The 22,803-nt window shown below is 40.3% G+C and overlaps 3 protein-coding genes across 4 annotated transcripts in view; 2 read left to right on the top strand and 1 right to left on the bottom strand.

Annotated features, from left to right (window-relative positions):
* tie1 (tyrosine kinase with immunoglobulin-like and EGF-like domains 1) overlaps positions 1-15,272 on the bottom strand; it is a 41,375-nt gene extending 26,103 nt beyond the window's left edge. The window contains exon 1 of the mRNA XM_071486409.1: positions 15,133-15,272. The gene's annotated coding sequence lies outside the window, so the exon portion shown is untranslated. The remainder of the gene's footprint in view (positions 1-15,132) is intronic.
* Positions 6,992-16,505, top strand: cunh1orf210 (chromosome unknown C1orf210 homolog). Of its 2 annotated transcripts, none has more exons than XM_071486423.1 (4): positions 6,992-7,148; positions 13,156-13,753; positions 13,959-14,156; positions 15,184-16,505. In XM_071486423.1, the coding sequence occupies exons 2-4, from the start codon at positions 13,699-13,701 to the stop codon at positions 15,390-15,392; spliced, it is 462 nt and encodes a 153-aa protein (XP_071342524.1). In that variant the 5' UTR covers positions 6,992-7,148; positions 13,156-13,698; the 3' UTR covers positions 15,393-16,505. The 2 variants fall into 2 exon arrangements, with proteins under 2 accessions (XP_071342524.1, XP_071342525.1); XM_071486424.1 differs by lacking the exon at positions 6,992-7,148 and adding an exon at positions 10,028-10,642.
* Positions 16,506-18,311: 1,806 nt separating this feature from the next.
* Positions 18,312-22,803, top strand: part of ap1m3 (adaptor related protein complex 1 subunit mu 3) — a 29,334-nt gene continuing 24,842 nt past the window's right edge. The window contains exon 1 of the mRNA XM_071486407.1: positions 18,312-18,494. Coding sequence (XP_071342508.1) covers positions 18,453-18,494 — 42 coding nt within the window. The 5' untranslated portion in view covers positions 18,312-18,452. The remainder of the gene's footprint in view (positions 18,495-22,803) is intronic.

Below are 22,803 nucleotides of genomic sequence, written 5' to 3'. Positions count from 1 at the left end.
AAGTTTTGAACTTTGGTCTTGAGAACGTGCAAAAACAGTGCTGCTGTTTAAGCTCTAACCCACTATGCAGTGATTTGCTGTGTCAAACAAAGGACCCTGCTTCAAACAGCGCAGTAAACTGTCTCTGCATTCAGATCTTTCATAGAGCTCATGCTTGTTTCTCTGCTGATTCACATGGAGAACGAGCACTTTTAATAACCCTGTTTACTAATTGAGTAATGAATATCTTTGATATCTCTGCATTAAAAAGATCAGCATGGAATATTTGCTTACATAACAAGGTACAATTTAAGTAAGATAATGTTTCAAAAGCAACAGTAAAACATTTTTACTTTATTACTACATCCCACAGTGACTGTTAAGCTACAAACTTGCATTTATTGCATATAGCGCTTTCCAGATTTTTTCTAAGTGTGTCTTTGTACACTATGAACAATCACTCAGACACATGTATGCAAATGTGACTGGGATGAAGAAACTTCCTAACCTAACCGTTCTTCCAAACCTTTCTCTTCCTCTGTGTATTCAGTCCCTATTCAGTTAATCAGTCCCACACTGGAAAGAAAATGAGACAGAGTGACCCACCACCAACCCCTGTCCTCTAATCTGCCTCCTGAGGTGAGGCTGGGGCACTGGGAATGGGGACTCAGGGATCTGGGTCCATCACCAGATGCAGAGCATGGCGACCCTCCAGTCTGACACCAAACAAACCCTCCATGTTGGCAGGATGTTGATGGATGTTGATGTTCTAGCCCTCGCTGACCTCACACAGGTAGATGTACAGTACGCACGGACACACACCTCATTAATGGTGTTATGGAAAGCCTGATGAGACTAAGGAAGCCCTAATCATAACAGCAGTTATACAGTTGGCCTCTAGCGTAGGCTTAGTGTGACCGCGAGGTTTCCCGCCAGTATGAGCTCATGTAGGATAACGTGATTTCAGAGAGTCAGAAGTCAAGGCAAAAAAGGGAAAATGAGAGGGGGATGATATTTTCTCAAGCAGCAGAAATGGTTTTGCAATTATTGTTTTGTTTCTAAAGGTGAAACCCAAGAGCTTGAACCTTTTTCTTTGTTTTGCATATCGAACACAGCTTCCACGAGAGTAAAGATTTATTCATCTGTCTATGGTTTGCTCACAGGTTTGGGTGCTGTTCGTGTTATAGCGCTGAAATCAGAATGAAAAGACAAATTATAAAATTCCACATTCAACTGTGCAATGAATGAAAGGAAATATTGGCGCAACAATGGCACAAACATAGCTTTATTCCTGACTTTATTTTGTTAATCGTGGGCGGAAGCTAAAGATGGAGGAGCTGTTTTTTTCATCACAATTATTTTGCAAGTCGAGACTACAAATCCTAATTACAGAAATAGAATATCTGTCCCATCGGAACATGGGTATCAAGGAAATTGTGGAAAGGGAGTGGTACTGAATCCAGCCAACATGTCTCTGGAATATTATAGCCGTTTTTTAAGGAAGTTGAATAACACCCTTGGAGGTGCTATGCTGAAAGGAAGAAAAATGCAAGAGCAGAGATTTTGCTGAACGTGCCTTGAGACTATAATCGCAGAGGCCATGCAATAACAATTCAGCAATGTGTTACCTTAGGAAATGATGGGAGATGATAAGTTAAAATGGTAGATTGGAGGGGGGGGGGCACTTTAAGTGAGAGTTTAAAAAAAGAAGAGAAAGCAAGAGAGAGATGGATAAGCTGTTGTTGCTTGTCCACAGTGTCCAGAGAACTTGAGCCAGATTCAGGAAGAGGCACTGCTGCTGGAGGCTGATATGTGTGTGAAGGAAGTGGAGGGAGCACAGGGGCAGGAATCACCCTACAGGCAGGAAAAGGCCTGTGGAGGTGATGGTGGGGGTGGAGGTGGAGGGTCTCGGCTCCTGTCTGATAGCTGTTTGCTCAACACACACTCATACACACACACACACACACAGACACGGTCACACAGCTCTGCAGGCCATAGGCTCTTGTTCCCTGAGTATAGGCGGGACACAGCGAGAGAGCTGGATGGCTTCTGGGTGCAAAGCATGCATGTACCCACATTTACTGAGGAAGCTGGTGTAAAAACATGCTCTTACACGCAACAGTGCTGCCTTAATGACAATACCTCCACCAAATGCGAGCCTTTGTAGGAAATCCACTTTTCACTGCACATCTGCTTTTGTCAGAGAAACTGGATTTTAATCTAGAAGAAGCTAAAACTGTAAATGCAAAACTCTTTCATTGGGTTTTTGTGTGCAGAAACATTTGTTTAAGTCATATTTTTCCTGGGTTTGGCCTTGCTGCTTAATGTCGAAAAAGAACAGGCTTCAATGCTTAAGTGATTCTTAGTTCTTGAAGTTTCATGCACAAATCAGTGATGAATGCCAGAGCATGGCATGGAGCATGGAGCTGGAAACACAGGCTTCTTAAATCTCTTTGGATACCCTCTTCATAGGGAGTTAAAACACTTTCCTTTTTTAAATCACTAAATAAATATTTTATAAGTGTGAATAAAAACATCTGTGAGACAGCAGCTGGACATGGCAGCGCATTATAGAATAGGACTGGGCTTCCTGCATTGACCACAACAGTCTTTGTGGATATAAACAGCTTGTTTTTTAAGCTTTCTTGTGGCCTCTATCCAAGAACCCATGGGAATCAATTTATCTGGTAATCTCACAAGTAGCCAAAAAATAAACTTTGTGTATTCAGGTTTAAAGCCAGATACTAATAATTTCCCTACTGTTTACACAGACCGGACACCTGCAGAAGGAGTTGCAGATACAGATCTCTTCTGCAGGCCAAAACCTAGTAGCAGTAAGTCTCCCATACTGAGTCATTATAACCACCACATGAGACATCTCAAAGACAGATTCCTCACTGAACCGTTACCGAATCCTGCAGCGCTCTCACTTTCCACATAAATATTCTCACAGCTTTCACCAAGGGATTAGAAAAATGCACAGTTGGATCTTATTAGAAATGTGTTGACTTTTACATGAATCTCCTAAAGTCTGCAGATCTACACTATCAGGCAGAGGTATAACACAGTGAGACACTGACATTTCAATCTGTCTTTGTGGGACTGTTTATCAGGCAGCGTATTGTTATGAATCTGAATACAGTCACTGAGCACTTTATCGGTTACACCTGTTCACTTGCTTATTCATGCCAATTCCAAATCAGCCAATCATGTGGCAGCAGCAGCAGTGCACTCCATAAAATCCTGCAGACACAGGTCAGGAGCTTCAGCTAATGTTCACATCAAACATTGACTGTGGCATGATTGTTGGCACGTATGGTAGGGTCAGCATTTGGCATCAACACATCCATGGACCCAGCCTGCCTTGTGTCAACAGTCGAGGCTATAGTAGAGTAGGTGTAATGGTATACAGAATGTTTTCTTGGCTCACTCTGGGCCACTTAATACCAGTCAATCATTATTGGAATGCCGCAGCCTCACTGAATATTGTTGCTGACTATTTGAATTTATTCATGTCCACCACCTTTTAGTGGCTACCTCCAGCATGATAACGCACCGTGTCAAAGCAAAAGTTGTCTCGAAAACTGGTTCTATGAACAACAACGGGTGTAGTGTACTTCAGTGGCCTCCCCAGTCATCTGATCTGAATCCACCAGAACATCTTCAGGATGTGGTAGAACAGGAGATTGGCTGCATGATTGTGCAGCTGATAGATCTGCACAAATGATATGATGCAATCATGTAAACATGGAGCAGGATCTCATAGGAAGGTTTCCAACATCTCGTGGAATCAATAATGAAGCTAAACAGAGGTGGTTTTGAGAACAAAGGGAGACCCTACCCAGTATTAATATGGTGTTTTTTAATAAAGTACTCAGTGAATGTATGTTCACTCACCCATGACATCCAAAAAAAACAGCAATGTAACAGAAACTACTGACTAACGCAGCATTTGGATAAGTAGTTGCCCTCACAGAGGAAGAATTCAGATCATTAGACAAGGGGCTGAATACATTTGAGGCTTCCATTAAAGCATTTGTAAGTTTCCAGCTTTATGTTTCATACAGTATGAGTTGTACTGATTCACACTGAAGAGTGAAAAAGGAAAAGAAAATAAACATCTAATGAGATTAAAGAGAAAGTGATGCTAATAGCATTCATTTCTCCTCTTTCTATATATACACTATTATACCTGCAAGAGGTGGCAGGAGATCAAGTCAAACAAATGGAGACTCTGTTCTGCTGCAGGTTAGTGCCAGCGAGGTATGAAATGTGACACCGCTGAGCGTACAGAATCAGGAAACCCTTAGATTAGATTAAATTAGATGAAAATTAAACCTCTGCACTGAAACTGGGTCATCACTGCAGCAGAGTGAAGGACACGAATGAGAAAAAGACTAAAGGGCCTATTTTTTTTTTTTGTCATTCGTAGTTTTATTTAAATTTTTGGATTGGTCAAACATTGTGAAAAAAAACACTTCAATAAAAAAAACAATCCCATATATCCTCCACTATGAAGGGTTTTCATAAAAAAGTAGTCTTACATGTTACAGGCAAGTGGCCTATTTAAGTGTGCAGAAGCACATTTTACATTATTACATTAAGGACCTAATGTAAAAGTCATTACAAGACAACTCAGAGAATCATGCAAAACCCAAAACCAAACCAAAATGAAATCGCAGCTGTTAAATTCACAGGTTTACAGATTTGAATCAGATATGTAGAGAGACTCAGTCACATGATCATATTTCCAGATGGAGGCCACATATGGACTCACAAAAATAAGAACAATGTGCAGTTATCACCTTGTAAAATTAACACTGGGGTGGCTGCAGAGCACGATGGTGCTGACAGGGAACTATGTGACCATGGCTCCACCCAGCTGAGAGCCGTGATCGTCTCCTCCTGATGCTTAATGGAGGCTTGTTTGTCACATCGCTCTTCCTCCTCAAGCGCAACTGTCCATTGTTATGTACAGTGCGACACGTGTTGTTATTTCCCCCCCTCTTAAAGACTTAGCAAGGCCTTCCAGTCCTCCACAGAGAAGGGGCCATGACCTCAGACTCCCACCACTTCACTGAGAGGACAAACAATAAACATCCCACGGTAGCAAAAGTGGGGAAAACCCCTCGTCTGCTCCAAAGCTCCAGATACCAGCGCACAGCTCTGCTGGTGCGTCTAATGATGGTGAACTTGTCTGTGTTTGCCGACTGTAAAGGGACAGAGGACATTACCATCTGTAGCTGCTGTCTGCATCTTTCTAAACACATACCGCTCGGGTTAGACAATTATGACAGCTGTCTAAATGAGACTGTTTTTGTGCATAACATCACACTTACTTCAGGTCTTTCACTCCAGAAAGACAAATACATAAACTGTGATTCTAAAAGGAGCCAGAAATCCTGCACATTGTCAATAGCTTGAACTTAATTTTGGTCCTCAGACCCTATGTAAGACTGAAACATGTAGACAAAGTGACAAAGTGATCGACCATGAGAAATATATATTTGCAGGCATTTCTTTAAAACTGCTAGAATTGAATGAATGTCATGTTAAAGATGGTTCACCGTCCCATATTTCCTTTTGCATTATTTACAGGGTGATTCCTTAAATCAGCTGTAAATCATTATTTTTATATTAATATTTTTATATTTAGTGAAACAAATGACTATCTGCAGTTCCTCTCAACCCCACAGACCTTTTTTAGCGTCTTTCAGCTCATTGTTTAGGTTTTACAGCAGCTTTACTACTTTTGCTTCACTCCAGCTGTTCTTATCAGTGCTGACAACACACACAGACAAAATCTGCCAGATGTTTTCCTCAGGAGTAGGTAAGAGCGAAACAAAGCTGAAAAGGAGGGTGAATATTAGACTTCCATTCATCAGGTGGCCTGAAACGAACGTTTATGTTGCTCTGTGCCTGCTGGATGTGTATATAAGCAACTATTTGCTAACTAGTTAGTCGTATCAACTTAAAAGGGTGATTGAATGTCAGTAATGTTTTTACAGCTTGTTTCTGCTGACCCAAATTGGCCAAAAAAATGACAACAGTATTTTCGATTTGCCTCAGTCTCATTTATATTCAGCTCTGTACTGCTACTGCAGTGACCCAGTTTCTCCACAATGGACATTTCAATTAACATAATCAATAACCAGGTATTTCTTAAAGATATTGAAGAGATAAAGGATGTACTATTGTTTCATAGTCCAGTACTAACAGCAAACAGCCCCCAGTACCTCCGGTGGGAAACCCCTCCAGCTTCTTTCAGCTGATGCTGAGTTATCATTTTACTATCCCAGCCATGCCTCATCCCTGCCATCTGCTCCAAGACATGCAGCTGAAGCATCCTGGAACATATGGAGGGCGGGGGGGGGGGGGGGGGGGTGGGAGTAAGGGAGAGAGATGTAAAGACGCAGAGTGCACTGCCAAGTGACCAGGAAGCAGCCCTATTGTTTTCAGGGTCACCTCGCTTTTCCTTTCAGAGCCACCAGAGGTCTGTTCTCTCCCCTCAGGCTGCTCGTCTTAAATCAACAAAACTCCTTGTCACCACAAACTGTATCTTGTCTGATTTCCTCCCTCTTCAGAGAAGGACTGAGAGAGAGGGTTTATATTTTAGATGAACAAAGCAAGGTGTGGCGCCTGACAGACACGCTAACTCAACTACACTTACACACACAAACACACACACACACACACACACAGGATGAGGCAAAAGCCACACAAAGCAGATATCAAACAAGATTATTTGACTGCTCATTGAACCGTATTTACACTCACAGGAGAACTATTCGCAGGTTTGACTGGTTGCTTAATCTTCCACTTGTGGATTCATATTAGCAGTTGAAATATACTGTTGAATATGACATATTGCTAATAAGTCATATTTACCTCTTCCTGGTTTGGCACTGCTGAGTGAAAACATTGCCAATGACCAGGTCTGCTGTGCCATTGGACAGAGAGGAGGAGTAGTGGGCGGGGGGAGCACACCTTAGTGACAAAGTTACCCATTAACTTCCCTTCTGGGAACAGCTTGCTCAACGTTTGCACAACATTTCTCCATTTTACATCCAAAGCATAGAAAATGTAGTGAAGGCGGATGTTAAACGTGAGAGTGGAAACAGCAGGTGAAGTTGTTGAAGCTACGGGGGCCTACGCAGACAGGTGACCAGGTAAGAAACAAACAGAAGGTTTTCTAAAAGAGAGCGCTTTGCCAGTGTCTGTGTTACTATATATAAAGATCATGTGACTGTCTGGACTTGATTTTTGAGCTATAGCTTAACTTGTTAACTGATACTGTAATACTTGCCCAATAATATAATAAAATTTGGCTGAAAAAGCACAAAATGATGTTGATGTAATACATTGTCACTCGTATTAATAGACTTACTTGAAGTTTTCGCACAAAAACTCCCCACAAACGCTGCCAGTGAAATCTAGTTGACTGACCTATATTAAAACGTGGATATTATCCTGTGTAATGCAATAATAGAAATTAAATTATTATGAAACTTCCTATATTGCCGTTATTCAGTGTTGTAGTGACTGCTGAAGGCCATTCTTTATCAATGCAGAAAAGCACCATAACCTGTGTTTACATTTCAGTGACCTAGTAGCCAAACCTTTTCCTGTACCTGCCGATAGCTAAAAAGCATTTTCTTATCAAGGGAGGGCAAAATGGCACGGTAACTGTAAACACGTAGTTTCTTACATATGATAATTAGTATTTAAAAATAATAGTTATTCATATCCTGAACAGTCATACCCCTATGGCACCCCTCTGTTAGAAATACTGACCCACATGTTAATGTTGGCCGCCCGCTGTTATCACCCAAAACATCACTGCACCTTTAACAGGGCACTGTCATTAGATTACAGGTGTTTGTTTTTTTCAGTTTCTAAGACATACACGTTTAGATTTCCAGTATTTATTTAATAAAGGAACCAGGTGCTAAAGCTAATCATTAAATATCAAATATCAGTATGTGGTCATAATGCAGGTTATGTAATGCGTTGTTACTGAGCTCGGTTTTTACTCATTGTGTCCCTGTGGTTTCTTCTGTTGACACTGCCATTATTCCAGGGCTGACAGGCAAAGACCAAACATGACATTTGAGGCCACTTGAACTACTACGACCTTGCTTCAACTAAACTTAAAGAAAAAAAACGTAAATATGTAAATATGTAACGTAAAATGTAAATACCCGGTTTTATCTCAAAGCCACAGACTCCGCGAGCTTGAGTTACAGTGTGTGACTTTATTGATCATGCTCATAAACAAAGTCTCTGCCAGCTGTTTCTCTATCAGACCTCAAGCTTTATCCCTGACAAACAACAGCTCCGCCTGACTCTTCCACATATTTTCAAAGCAAGACTAAAATACCGAACTTGGCAGTGGGATAAGAAGGAAAGAGGGAGGCCTGCATGCTGCTCTGTGGATTGTTGGGGCCAGGGTCAAATGGAGGACGGCTCTGTTATTATCTGTGAAGAATGAGTATCTGTGATTATTGCAGCCGGGGTGAGAGAGAGAGAGAGAGAGAGAGAGAGAGAGAGAGACAGACAGAGAGAGAGAGAGATGTTTGCCTAGTCGAGTATGATTTATATAATTTGTCATATAAGCCAAATGCATTTTAGGGTGAGCAGTTTTCCAAATGCACTTTGATGTAATTATATTCTTTTTCTTTTTTTTTATTTGACTCAAGCTTTGTTACATAAATTGACACCTCAAATGACACAGTCAAATTTCAAACCATAAAACAGCTTACAGTTAATTTGCCTGTTCAAAGGAATGCAATCAAACTCCTGGAGCAGAATATAAATTCGATGTTTAATTCAGTTTGATGACAGAAAGAACATTTCACACCCTCCGGCCATCATTAGTGTCTATAAACTGACACTCCACTCACAATTTGGGGCACTGAGACAAAGAAAAACTGCTTCCTTGCTTTGAGAGTGATATTGAAAAACAGGCACATGCAAACAGAGATGCAAATGTAGCCTCTTACACATGCATGGTCACATACAAATACAAATGAGTGTACAGTAAGAGTGCACGGCAGAGCTCACAAACACACGCAGCCTCTCTGGCTCCCAGGCTTCTGCTCTGCAGCTCCTGATCCTGTGCAGCCTGGTGTGTATATTTTGTTGTGCTCTCTGCCTGTGTGAGGACAGAACAGGAAGAGATAAAGGCAGCCCTGTTGGTGTGTTTACAGCCAACAGTGCTGAAGAGAATAGCTGTGGAAGACGAAAGGGAAGAGGCCTAATGGCTTGCACAAAGCAGCCGGACTGCCCCCCCCCCCTTGCTGTGAGAAATCACCTCAGGGCCAAAAAAGTGAGAGACAGAGATACACGAATCTTAATCTAGACTGAGAAAGCAACAACGGCATTTTGAGGAACCAAAGAAAATGTGGATGAGATTCTGAATGACTTGGAGCCACGAAGTGTGGGATCAAACATATACTCAGCCTCATGTTAGTCTAGTTTGGGTTTTAATCATCCTACTGCAAGATTTAAGTTAATAATGAGAAATGCTGTCCGAACATGTTGGCACTTTCTAGGAACATAATTTCGTACCTTTATACTTAAAATATCTTGGTACTGACACAATATATGATACGGCTAGGGGCCACCCTTATTTTCAGTTTGTAGAAACAGTGAAAATTGAGCATTCCTCAAAAAACTACATAACAATACCAAAAGGATGTGGAAAATGCAGATACGTTTCAAAATATTTTATTGATCAGAACAGACCAATCACTGTCTTAAAATGATTTTTTTAAATGTAAATAATTTCAAAATAACAGCGGAGGTGATTTATTTTATTAATTTATTATTATTTATTATTATTCTTTACTTTTAAAATGTATTGCAATACAGATTACAGTCAATATGAAAAACATATTTTAAATACTTTAGATTACTTCAACAACGTCTTCACCTTCTACAATTTATATATGAGTATGAATGTGGCATTCACACAATATTACTAGATTATTTAGCTGTTTTTTTCTATTGTATCAACTCTGAATGTATATTAATATATATTAATACTTGCTGTAGCGGTACAATACAAAATAATATTTTTTTCCCGAAATTTAGGTTTAAAGAAATTAGTTTTGTTTTATATTGAAGGACCAGACATTTACCCTGTTCGTTTATTACAACAGAAACAGTTTATGAATGGAGAGGGTACCAGTGTGACTAAGGTCTATAACAGAGTGTTGCATTATGGGTTGTCTGTAGCCTTAATGTTGCTGGGTTGTTTTTAAGTCCGTCTGTAGTGATTCTTTCAGAGTCGATCTGCTTTAGCAGTGTGTCATGAGTCCGCTTGCTCCTGCAGGAGTCTCTGAAGACTTCAGCTTCATGTGTTTTGCTGCCACAGAGGAAATGAAAAAAAAGTAAACCAGGAAGACCGTTTGTCAAACAGCCAAGATTGACGTCTGTTACAGATGATGAGCTCAGAAAGACCGAAGCCTGACAGATGTTAAAGTGAGAGAAAACAATCACGGGAGAGGGACGAAAGTGAAAGAGGAAGCGGCTCCCTGCAGCTCCTCTGCCAGCTGGTGCTGCAGGGTGGCTGCAGGTACAGTCAGCTGTCCACAGGTGCTGGACACACGGCCGGAGGGCTGCGGGAGGACGGGAGCGTTTCCGTTCACATCTGTTCTCTGTAAGTCTGAGTTCACTAGTTTTATTCTCCACTGCGCACAGTGGGATCACTCCCAGAAAAAGTGAGGGCTTACTTCAGGACGCAGCGCATCAGGCATCAGGTTATCAGCTGTAATACTGTGAACTGTCTTTGTTTCTACCGAGAGGCTGCTGCTCTCTGCTTTTTCTACAGTGACATATGAGTCCAAGAGGTGGTCAACCAGTGCTTTTCAACAGGTGATGTTATAGTTGTAATGGGACTGTTCCCCTGTCAGGTTTAAACCAGTAAAGCTAATGTGGAAACTGTAGCACATGATATTGGTACTTTAAAGTAAAGCATCTGAATGGTCTTTCACCTCTGCTGGATGCCCTGCAACACTGATGTAGTCTCTGTTTAAATATGCTGAAAATGTCCTGATATAATAAATATACTGTAAAATGACACCTGTATTCTCCTTAAAATGGATGTGATCATTTTTTTATGTGATCATCATTTTTAATATATATCATTTTATATACCTATTGTCAGTTTAATAACATACAGCGATATAGATTAAAGTACCAATCGTGCTAATAATCCAATATGTGAAAGTGGCCTGTCTGTCTGTTTAATTAGTTCTTTTACCTTGTTACTTATTGAAATTGTGAATTCAGGACATTACTTGCAATCTTTACAGTAGTATCTTTTCAGCAAATTATTACAAATTTTACCTCCTGTTTTCAACCTTTTCAAGGATCTGAGAATTCCTTCGTCTTCTTTCCCACTTAGCTAAACAACTAACATGTGGAAAATGTCCTGACATGACAAATGTACTAGATTGTGATCGATAAAAGGGGAGGCAGGGACTGAGATATGTTCTTGACCTGGAACATCTCAAGCTGGCATGTCAAACAACAGTTGGAGCACAGATAAGAACTTGTCTGACCTCTCCACAGCTGTACTGTAAATTCAGGGAGTCATCCTGTTGACTCATGCATGCAAATATCTGGCATATTTGCAAATAGCTGCACAGAAAGGTCCTCTCTCTTTCAAACATGAGCTCGTATGGATGACAGGTTTATATTTGCATCAGCAGCATCATTGAGGTTTGGATGTTGGTTTGGAAAATTTAGCTTGAGGGCTTGAATCCATGATACAGTTAGACGGAACAGAAATATAGAGCAAAAACAGGGACAAAATAAAAGGGAAAACCATAGTGGTTTATAATACATTTAACAGCTTGACATTGTGGGAAATATGTATATATTTTCTCTTTTGTGGAGAGTTAAATGACAGGATCAATACCACTCTCATGTCTGTATCATAAATATAAAGCTACAGGGAGCAGTTTGTTAGCTTAGCTTAGCATATAGACTGGGAACAGGGGGGAACAGCTAGCCTGGCTCTATCCAAAGTTAATCCGCCTACCAACACATCTACAGCTTAATAATTAACAGGTTATATCTTGTTTGTTCAATCATGTAAAAACAACAAATCGCTGTTTTAAGTTAAGTTAAAACAAGCGTCTGGCTGTTTTTTGGCTGGGACCAGTTGCCAGTGGAAGCTCCAGTCAGTAACTGGTCACAATGGTTTTTGTATAGATTGAACAAACCAGAAATCACATGTTAATTATTATATACTTTACAGGTGCTGACAGGCGAGTTTTGATATCTTTCAACAGAGCCAAACTAGCCGTTTGCCCGTTTCCAGTTTTTGTGCTAAGCTAAGCTAACCGGCTGCTGGCTCCAGCTTCATATTCATTATACAAATGGAAAAATGTCTGCCCCTCTGCCAAAAGAGTGAATAACTTTGTTTCCCAAAATGTCAAACTTTTCCTTTAACACCTAATGTTGCTCCTGTGCGATGGCATTTCCCATCTACATTGCCTTTATATATTATATATTTTATGTGCCATTCTACACGACAACATCAAGGTTTATTGAAAAGCTTTTACATGACATAGTTCTGAACAAACACTGTCTGGTTGGTTGGCTTTCTTTTATTCTCCTTTGAGAACCATTAAGAATGTGGCATCTGTGTTGTAGGAAGCTGTGAAACACTCAGTCAGATTCTTTCTCACACTCACACACACACACAGATTAGTGATTCTGCCAGTGTTGTGTGTCAGCTAGACCTACGGAGGAAGGTCTTACAGTGTGTGGGACTTCCTGTTTGCGCCACACTTTTCCTGTTGTGGATGATATCCTCCTGAGCTCCTGGCAGCTCATACTCGATTATGACTTCTGGATTTAGTTAGTTAGACCCAGGCAGCATCTCCTCTTTCTGATGACACTCTCACTCTTCAGAGATACTAAGTGAAATATTTAGGTCATTTGATCGTTCATGTTCTTTTTGTGTGGTTCACTTATGAAATATGCATTTACAAGAATCCAAAAGAATTCAAAGCCACAGTGCACATGGGATGTGGGGGCATTGTGGTTTACTGATAGCTCAAATCTTTTTCTTTTTGCAAAATGCCTTTGTAGGCAAGTGGGTAAGATGAGAAGATTCATACTGGTTTAATTTCTTGTTTCTGTTTCCCACTTTATCTAAAGCCTCATTTCACTGGAGCAAGAGGAGTCTGGCTCATATTTCCACTCCTACATGGGATGACGATGCTGCCACCAGTCTTCACTTGTTACTGAACCCACGAGTCCCGTCACTCAACCTTGCCACCTAGTGGAGCTCTGAAGGTTAACCGCCCTCCTGGTCACCAGAAATCTTCCACACAACTACCTCCCTCATCTGGGGAGATGCCTGCTCTGCAACATTTCCCTCAGATCCCATTTATTTTCAACCCGCTGAAAACAATATAACACTAAGCAGTGTTGCATTTCACATAACATCGGTGAGTGAAGGCAGGATCTTGTAGAAAGAGAGGGGGCTCCTCACCGGCAGGTCACAGAAACTGCTCCTCATCTGACATATGTGTGATAAAACTCCCACGATACATGGTTCCATGCTGGAGTTAATGGTGCCCCAAAGCAAGAAACAGTTCTCATCCAACAAGAAGAAAATTGAGCCACTCAGGAGAAATCACTCTCACTGACTCACCCTCTCATTCTCAAAAGAGGCCACACAAACAAGAGCTAAGCCAGATGGACCCACCATCAAACAACACGCTCTCTACAGCTACAACAGCAGTGCAAAATGGTAAGAACTCAGTTAGACACAATTCATTTCTCATCAGAAAAGATTGTTTGAATCCGTCTAAATCAATGTATAGATGAAACACTGGGTCCACCTGCTTTAAGTTGGTATTAAGCTGAGTTTGGACATTTAAGGTGCTTTCCACAGTGTGGCTGCCTCACAATCACAACAGACTAAGTAGGATGTCATTCATTTTCTTCTCTTGCAGCCACTGTGACAAACCCGTCAGGCAAATACACCAGTCACAACTGGGAGTTCTTGGTGGCCGTGCTGGTCACAGCCATCTCTGTCTCCATCCTCATCGCGCTTCTGGCTAAATGCCAGGTGGTGCGACGCTACCTGGACAGCTACCGGCACACACGGCTGCAGGAGGCAGACACTGTCAGCCAGTGTGACCCGGCGTCAGGTTTGTTTTGTTTACACACTCATTTTTTTTTAGGGAAATTTGCTTTGTGCAATGGGGAAGTTGTGCTTTACTGGTGATGACCGTAGACATTTAGTGTAACATCTGTCTAAAAGCCAAAACATTGTTATTCAACCACCTCCAAGTTCATGAACGCTTTGATATTCACGACACTTCCCGTGTTACACAGTAGGTGATTTTACTTTAGGTATTTTACTTTTAACAGAGGTAGCATTGATTTAAAGTCTGGAATAAATATCAAGAAAGAATAAAAACAACAATATAAAAAGTTTCCTTTTTTCTATAGTGTATTTAGTGACTGCTTAAAACTGCACGACTACCAAAGGTACACTATCTGCCAAACAGCAGACTGACAAAGTTAGTGACTAGTGACTGGTGAACATAGTGGAACATGTAGCAAATAAATAACAACATATTTCCCTAATGAGTCAGTGGAGACCAAGACAGAGCTAAAAATGAGTGATTATAGGAGACGACTCAAAACGAATGCTAATGTTGCTACACATCAGCTGATTGTGTAAAAAGATGATGGTCATAAGGTGATGCCAAACGTGTCTGCCCCCACATGGCCAAAAAACAAAAAAAACCCACAAACATCAAGAACAACAAGCCCATTATTCATGTAACTATAAAAAAACAGAAATGCAGCCCAAACTGTAAAAAGAAACAACTGTACTTTTTTGTGCTTCATACAGTTTTTTCTGAATTTGTTAGAAAAAACAACCACAACCATTTGTGAAAAAGTTCAGAAACATAGACAATTTGACATGCGTCAGTGATGACTTTTTTTTTTTTTTTTTAAAGAAACTCTCTCTGCTTGTGAGCTGATAAAACAAAAATCATTAAAAGCTCATTTCTGTCAGTGTTGATGGAGCAGCTCAAGGCTGTACATCAATGTGACGTTACCGATTACAGCTCTCCATCTCCCGTGTCAGTCAGAATGATATATAGGTCTTACCTTCAATTGGTTGTTATTCACAATGCAGTGCAACTCTCATGTCTCTATCAGTGCCTCCAGGCATGGAGATGGAGTATGCCATGCACGTTGGACTTGCATGGCAAACTCACAGCGTCCCTCCTGTGAGCGAGGAAGATGATGATGGCTTCATTGAGGACAACTACATCCCGGCCAGCGAGAGAGCGAGGGCTGAGAGAGCGGCGGAGATCATGGAGGACACTGAGGAAGAGATGGATGATATTGAATTCACCATCGCTTAGGAGGAGTGCGTGTACAGCTGCTCGACTGAACCACCAGTTCCACTCCCACCTTTTCTCTGCTTTCCCGTCTGTTTGAGTGAGATTCGTATCGACAGTCACAACATGTGCACTTTGTAAACACTAGTTGGGTCCAGGGGACTACAAATATGGCTGCTCAAGAGGGTCTTAATTTTAAGGCAGCACAAAAGTGCGTTATTATGGCAGCAGTTCTCAACATGAATTTCAGAATAATCTCAGGACAATGAATAGAAGTCAGGTTGGTTGTGCCTTAATTGTGAACATACTGACAGCAGTGACAGTAAATTATACATTTCTTAGTTTTAAGTGATAATCAAAGAGGAGAAAGCAAAGTCTTCAGCAAATATGAACATTAAGCTTGGGCTGAGGTTTGATAATATAAAAAAAATACCCACCCCACTCCCCCCACTAGAAAATATTGTGTACTTGCGATATTTCAAGATATCAAATTTTGGAAATTGCCCAAGTCTGATGAACATTAACCAAGCACTTTTCCATCTGATGACAGTTTTCGGCAGAGTTCATTGGTTGATTTATTTGTAGATTTTGTAGCACAGGCCATGCTAAATATCTTTATATGATGTGGACAGATAACCTCAACTGTGCTCGATGTAAACAGGAACATTTCACTTTGCACTGTCATGTTTTATCTATAGTGTGTGTGCATGGATATACAATATGATTCAAGACCAATTTATGGTGTAATTAAAAAGCCTTTTCAACTGTTCAGATTTTTTAAGAGTAATCTCACCAGCAACTAAACCACGAAGAGACACTGATGCTCTTCAGAGTTGGAAACATTGATATAAGAAAGTTTCAGATGCATCAAAATAATCACAATGCCTATATTAAATTCATAAAAAATGCTGTTACAACATCACTTTTCAAAACATGCACCACAGAAACACACAACAGAAAAAAAACATGAAAATGTAGCACGGCTATGGGCTACTAAAGGATAAGGCCTACTTGTAATTAGTTACTCTCCACTCTTGGCTGCTATTTTTAGGATGTAGGCTGGAAATGTGTGTGAAATCAGCACTGTCAGTCAATTGTAAATAGTGTGACCTCAATAAAAATCCAGCTGCAGATGAACCCGAGTCATCTGGTCTGTCCTCATGGGTCAAGGCCATTTTTAAAATCTGAACAATGAAATGTAACTTCAGAGCAGTTTCTCCACCATTTGGCTCTGCTTGCCTCATTGGTCACGCAATGGACCCGCTCCACTCACCTTTCCTCTTAAACTTTACAAACACTGGTATCAACAACTGTGATGAAGCTTGACACAGCGTCTCGAAAAGAGGCCTGCAGCGTCCCGGATCCTCTGAGACCGTCCCGCTGATGAGAGCGGTCTGACAGGTCTGTGTGAAGCTGTCAGGCCGGGAGCTCCCACCCGGAAACACAGCAAATCAAGCTCCACAGACGAGCCGGGGTTCAAACCGGAACAGTGACGATTGCACCTTCAAAATAAAACTCTAGACTTTAACATCGATAGCTGTTGTGGGTGTGTCCGTGAGTCCAGGCTGAAATTAAAATAAACAAGACGTTATAAGAATTCAATTAATAATAACACCACAAAAATTAGATAAATTTATATCCATTGAAAATTTCAAGGGCATCATAAATCATGTGGTGAGTGAGACCTGTACTTGTTTTTGTTCAAATTGCTGTCATGTCACATATGTGCTTTATGTTTTATGCTGTATTTTAATATGTTGGGAGTTTGTGTGGCTGCTATCTTGGCCAGGTCTCTTTTTTAAAAGAAATTTTCTTTTCTTTCTTTACTTTTTTTTTTTAATCTCAATTGGACTTTCTGGTTAAAAATAAAGGAAATAAAAACACCTCAGTGGTAAGATCCTAAAAGGGTTATATTGTACTATTGTGGATATCCTAACTGTAAAGTATTAAAAGTAGCCTATTAATCAGTAAAAAATACAATAAAAAATACTCCATTACGAATTGCATTACAATCAAAGTAAAATTAAACAAATATCATCAAAATGTACTTGAAGTATCACAAGTAGAATACTTTTTAGGCAGATTAGCCCCTTTCAGAAGGGCATATCATAATATAATGTATAGTATTTGCTTATTGTCACTGATATATTAATTTCATGGTAAAGGTTTCATATATTCTTCATACCATTGGGTATGATAATGCATCATGTTTTTATACTGAAGGAGTAAAAAGTACAACATTTCACCCTGAAATATCAGATACAAGGTTTATGTTGGAATAATGTAAGAAAAATACAAGTAAAATGATTGCATTAAAGATTTACTTTAACAACAAAATAAAGAAAATCTAAGTTAAGTATCAAAAATAAAGTCACAAATCAATGTGAACATGACTGACCCTGTAAATGAAACCAGACTGTGGTTGGGATATTTGAGAGACTGGGGACAGTACAATTATTGAAAATAAAAGGGAATGGCCCTGTTTAATGAACTGTGTCCAAATAACACAATCTGTAGCTGACTGACCTTGTTAATCCGCCCTTGCTGAGGATAAATAAACTTGTACCTTAGCCCATAATAATACAGCTTAATCAACTTGGTGATTGTAGCTTGTATTATTAAAGTGAATCTCCAGTGAATTAGTAGGAAATAGAGTAATAAAATAAAGTAAAAAGTACAATATCTCCCTCTTAATTGTAGTGGGGTAGAGGTATAAAGTAACATTAAATGGAAATACCATAAATATAATAAAGCACAAGCAGCCCCAACTCTACAGTTTATAAGTAAATGTACTTTGTTATGTCAGGGGTAATATTTCTGGACGAAATAAACACAAAAACCATCAAAACCGAGTCCCAGCAGCTCACAGCCGGAAGTCGTGCTTCATTCATCACAACCAACTTGACACTTGTGTCCGGAAAAGCAGCGACTTGCAATAGAGACACAACCGCTGAAGAGAGTGGAGGAGAGGAGGAAGGAGGATGATGGGAGTGAAGATTACCGCACACAAGTGACCCATATCCCACAGTAGACACACATATTATCTAGGCTGGTATTCGGATCCGAGTATTTCTCTCCACCAAGATGTCTGCGTCGGCGATATTTGTCCTCGACCTGAAGGGAAAGGTAAGTTTGTTTCGACTTGTTGGTGGCGAAGTTGACATCAGGGTTGTCACCGAAGCACCTGCTTCAGGAAAAGAGTTTATCTGTTACAAAGCACGAAAAATGTCACAGAATGAAAGGATGTTTTTATTCTGTATTTTGCATTGTAGCAGCTGTACATTATACAGATGTATTTCCTGACAAAGGCGAACTCACTGCTGTACATGTGTCCTTCCAACCCTGAAGAGTTAGGAAGAGGCTCAACTTGCTGAACTCGTTTCACTGTTTCAGTTCTCACAGGGCTTGTTCTTGTGCAGCCTATTGTATGTGATGTCCGGTTTCCTAGTTTAAAACTTCACTTTTTGTTTCCCCTGCAGGTTAACGAGCAAAAATCACACAGTACCACACAAGATCATTTTGAAAAATGTTCAAGTTATTGCCAAAAATGAAGATGACACACATTACAAATGTATTTCTAGAGGCAAAAAAACATCTAGAGCTGAAAGGATTAGTTGATTGATTGATTTAGGACAGCAACTACCAGTTTTTGCCATTATCGATTAATCTCCTGATTATTTTCTTGCCTAATAGGTTAGGCTAATTGTCTATAAAATGAACTGAATTCCCACAGCCCATTGAGATGTGTTCAGATTGATTGATTTATTTGACTAACAGTCCAGAACCCAAAGATATTCAGTTTATGATCACATATGACAAATATAAAACCATCAAATCTTCACCTTTTGAGAAGCTGAAACCAGCAAATGTTCATCATTTTTCCTTTTCCTTAAAAAATGACTCAAACGATTACTCCATTATCAGAACAGTTGCCAATTAATTTTCTGTAGATTGGGCAAATGATTAATGTAATATAATTATAAATTCAGTCTTTGGGTTTTGGACTGTTGCTGAGCCAAAACAGGCAGTTTGAAGATGCCACCCGGGGCTGTGCAGTGATTAACCAATGGTAATGGGCGGATTAATTGATATTGAAAATAATCATCAGTTGCATCCCTGACAGCATCTGAAAGTGTATTTTCAGGTGTCTCAAATCTTGCAAGTGGAAAAAACACCTGCTCTTCTGGCTTGTTTCTGTATCTGTTCACCAACACATTTCTTAGCAACCTCTGAAATGTATTTGAAATTTTAGGATCGTATAGGACTGCTTTAGTATGGACTGGATAAAAAGAAGACACCGAATTTCCCTTCTTTCTTATTTCATAAAGTTTCACATCTAAACCTCACAGGGTTAATTTATTTGAAGGCAAGAAAAGGAATTGCTGAAGAAGCCTTGTGTGCCTAACAATACCCATCAGGGAAAAGGATCCGTCCCGCATAGCCCACATGTCTGATTGTACAGATTAAAGGTTTTCTCTTTCTCCCTCTCCCTCCTCTGTCTATCTCTGCCCTGGGGCAAAGTCAGTAACTCTTCACCTTCAGTCCTCTCCCTCCCTCTGTCCTGACCGGACGAGGTTATAGCTGTGGATGCAGAAAAAGCGATTAAGAATTGCACCCAATTAAAATGCAGGAGAGGCTGAATATATTCAAAGTTACACCACAGATAAAAATAATTGTATATAGGCAATACTGTAGGCGCCACCCGAAACCGGTCGTGCACAGATAGACAGGTCACTTCGGTGCACACATTCACTTGAAAACACACAGCTACTGCAGGAGCCGGTTTCCACCTCTGCCCTTTATCTCTCCACACCCCCACCCCCTACCCCCACCTCTAAGTTGTAGCTCCTGGCACCAGGCTGCATGCTGCTGGCTGCTGGGACCTGCTATGTAGACTGAAATGTCAGGCCATTGAAATCAGCATGGCATCATTTGTTCCCGGTGCTTCCCTATAGAATTTTTAAGAAGCGAACCTGCTCAGGCAGAAGTTTCGGGTTGGCACAGGTGGCATCACATTTCATCAGCTTTGCCACCAGACTTTTTAAAAAAAATATTATCATATCATATCATATCATATCATATCATATCATATCATATCATATCATATTCATGGTGCCCAGAGGATGACAAAGTTGACATTTGGGGTTTTGAGTGAATGTTGGATAAACTGACATTAAAGACGTACAGACACACCCCCCCCCCCCCCCAGGATTAATTAATAACTTCGCTATGACTGTGTCCAAAGTCACTGTCCACAGTTTTATTGGAGTGTCCGAGTGCTGAGCGTCTATAGTGTCCTCAAAAGTTCCCACAGTGAAATCAGACACTAGTGTCCACGACATGTGTGATAGTTTAACGGTCCCACAATGCCACTGCATTTTACACATGCAGAGATTACATGGCTGCACTGCTCCCAGTGATGATAGAAAAACGATGATGATAAATAAGTGTCTGAAATCTCACTTTACCTCTTGCTACTAAGTAAACTATGGAGTGTTTATTATGAAGGGAATGAGTGAACAAGGGAGTGAGCTTGGACGTAGTCTTGTGTCGAGCAGCAGGAGCTACATTTCTGAGCTATTTTGTATTTTGTATTCATTTATTTTTCAGCAACACTACACATCAAGATTCAAATGTCAATATAACATAATTGTCCACATTAGTGCTAATTATAATTACTGATTCTCATCTGTATAATCAGTTCATTGTGTTTCTGAGTAAAGACCAGTGCCATTACAATGAGCCTCTAGCTGTTTAGAACAGAAGGCACTGGGAGCGTGCACAATGTTAAATGGTTGCAATTGATGGACCAACTCAGCGGCGCCTCTCTCAGACTTCAGTGTGCCATTATTTCATCTACAAGTAGGCTACTGTAAACTCCCAGCAGCCCCATCACTCTAAATATCATCATTATTCTACACTTTAACATTGGTGATGTGACTGTTTTCCTGAGTGTTGATGGCTGATACAAACTGGCACTGGCTTTTTAGACTTTTGCCTCATCCTGTTTGCCTTCCAGTGTTACACTCCGGTGAGGATACTGCGGTTGCCATTTGGCTGGAGAGGTCAGCAGCGAGTGGTTCCTATTGATTTTGCTCAGTCACTGATTTCCTTGTGTGTACCAGTGACAAACTTTCCCCTAAATCCCTGCAATGATTTCCCCGCTGATTATTTTTAAGTCCAGCAGTGATTTTAATAGATTATATTTTGTTGTTGTTTTGCATCTCAGTCAAAACATCACGCCTGGTGATTCCTCTAGATTTAACCAATGTGGCAGCAGAAAATGCCATTTTAAACAGTGACTGTTTGAGGTCTGCACCAGTTCTCCTCTATACTGTTCTTCCCAGCACCTTTTATAAAAGCGTGCCTGTCTTAATTACACGCCTTACTTTCATCTGCTCACTTTCATTTATCCTCATTCTCATATTCTCATTATCTTTTACACTTACCTATTTTTATCTAAAGGGCTTTGAGCTTCTTATTTACTTATATGTGAATGTCATATATTGGTTTGAAGTGTGTAATGGAAGGATGTATGAGCTGTAAAAAACATTTGTTGATGAACTGGGCTTTGTTTTTAGCAGAGACTATGGTATATTTATTTGGAAGTAACACATTCACAGCAGACCTGGATTGTTAAGTAGCTGCTCTCTGCTTTGGGGCATGAAATATGCTAACTGTTTGTGTGAGGTGTTCTGTTTGATGTGTTGTGCCTTTACTGAATATACTATGCTATCTGATGTTTTCCTTTTTAATCTCACTTTAACTGGTGCACATTCGAACCATCACCACGTGACAATGAGGCGTTTACTCTTGACTCTTATCCAGTTGTCAGCTGCAGAGTTGGCTGACTGAGGTGACTCCCAGATACTAGTGGCAAAAGAAACAAGCATCAGTCGACTGACATTGGGGGATTAGAAGGAACAAATAGGAAATAGAGAAGTTAGAAAGCTGCTCACGACCAGCACGACTGCTCATCATCATTAAAGTGTCTGATTGGCTGGAGAACAGTGAGATAATGGAGCTTGATGATTTGCTGATATGTTGTCTTAAGCAGAAATAAACTGTGTTCTTTACAAATAATTTATATGAACTCAAAGCTTTCAGGTGTGTGCACGTCACTGAGCAGTGCTTGCAACTTCAGTTCCCTGATCTTTAACTGATTTTGTTTGTAGATGAGTGGTTTGTTGTTTTGGAACATAAATGTATCAGTGGTCTATGCACCGATTAGATTTTGGTGGTCAAAGTTCACTGTGACCTCACAAAACAATAATAATGAACTGCAACTGGACTGGAGGGATACAACTGTGAGGCATTAATTCTAGTTTTGATGAATCAGTTAATCACTTTACTCATTAGTCTGCAAAACGTCAGATGAGAGTGAAAAACCATCAACATTTCTGAGGCCTCCAAGATAATGTCATCAAATTTCTTA

Source organism: Trachinotus anak, unplaced genomic scaffold (assembly GCF_046630095.1).
Source record: "Trachinotus anak isolate AG129_WGS33_773 ecotype Australia unplaced genomic scaffold, CSIRO_AGI_Tana_v1 ptg000010l, whole genome shotgun sequence".
NCBI classification, from domain to species: domain Eukaryota; kingdom Metazoa; phylum Chordata; class Actinopteri; order Carangiformes; family Carangidae; genus Trachinotus; species Trachinotus anak.
Note: the sequence above shows the minus strand (reverse complement) of the source record. Positions and strands in the feature narration are given on the sequence as shown.

Bases quoted from the DNA above. Each gene is read 5' to 3' on its own strand.
- cunh1orf210 (XM_071486423.1), top strand. From the start codon at position 13,699: ATGGACCCACCATCAAACAACACGCTCTCTACAGCTACAACAGCAGTG. The intron at 13,754-13,958 runs GTAAGAACTCAG...CTTCTCTTGCAG, and splicing joins TACAACAGCAGTGCAAAATG to CCACTGTGACAAACCCGTCA. The intron at 14,157-15,183 runs GTTTGTTTTGTT...TGTCTCTATCAG, and splicing joins CCAGTGTGACCCGGCGTCAG to TGCCTCCAGGCATGGAGATG.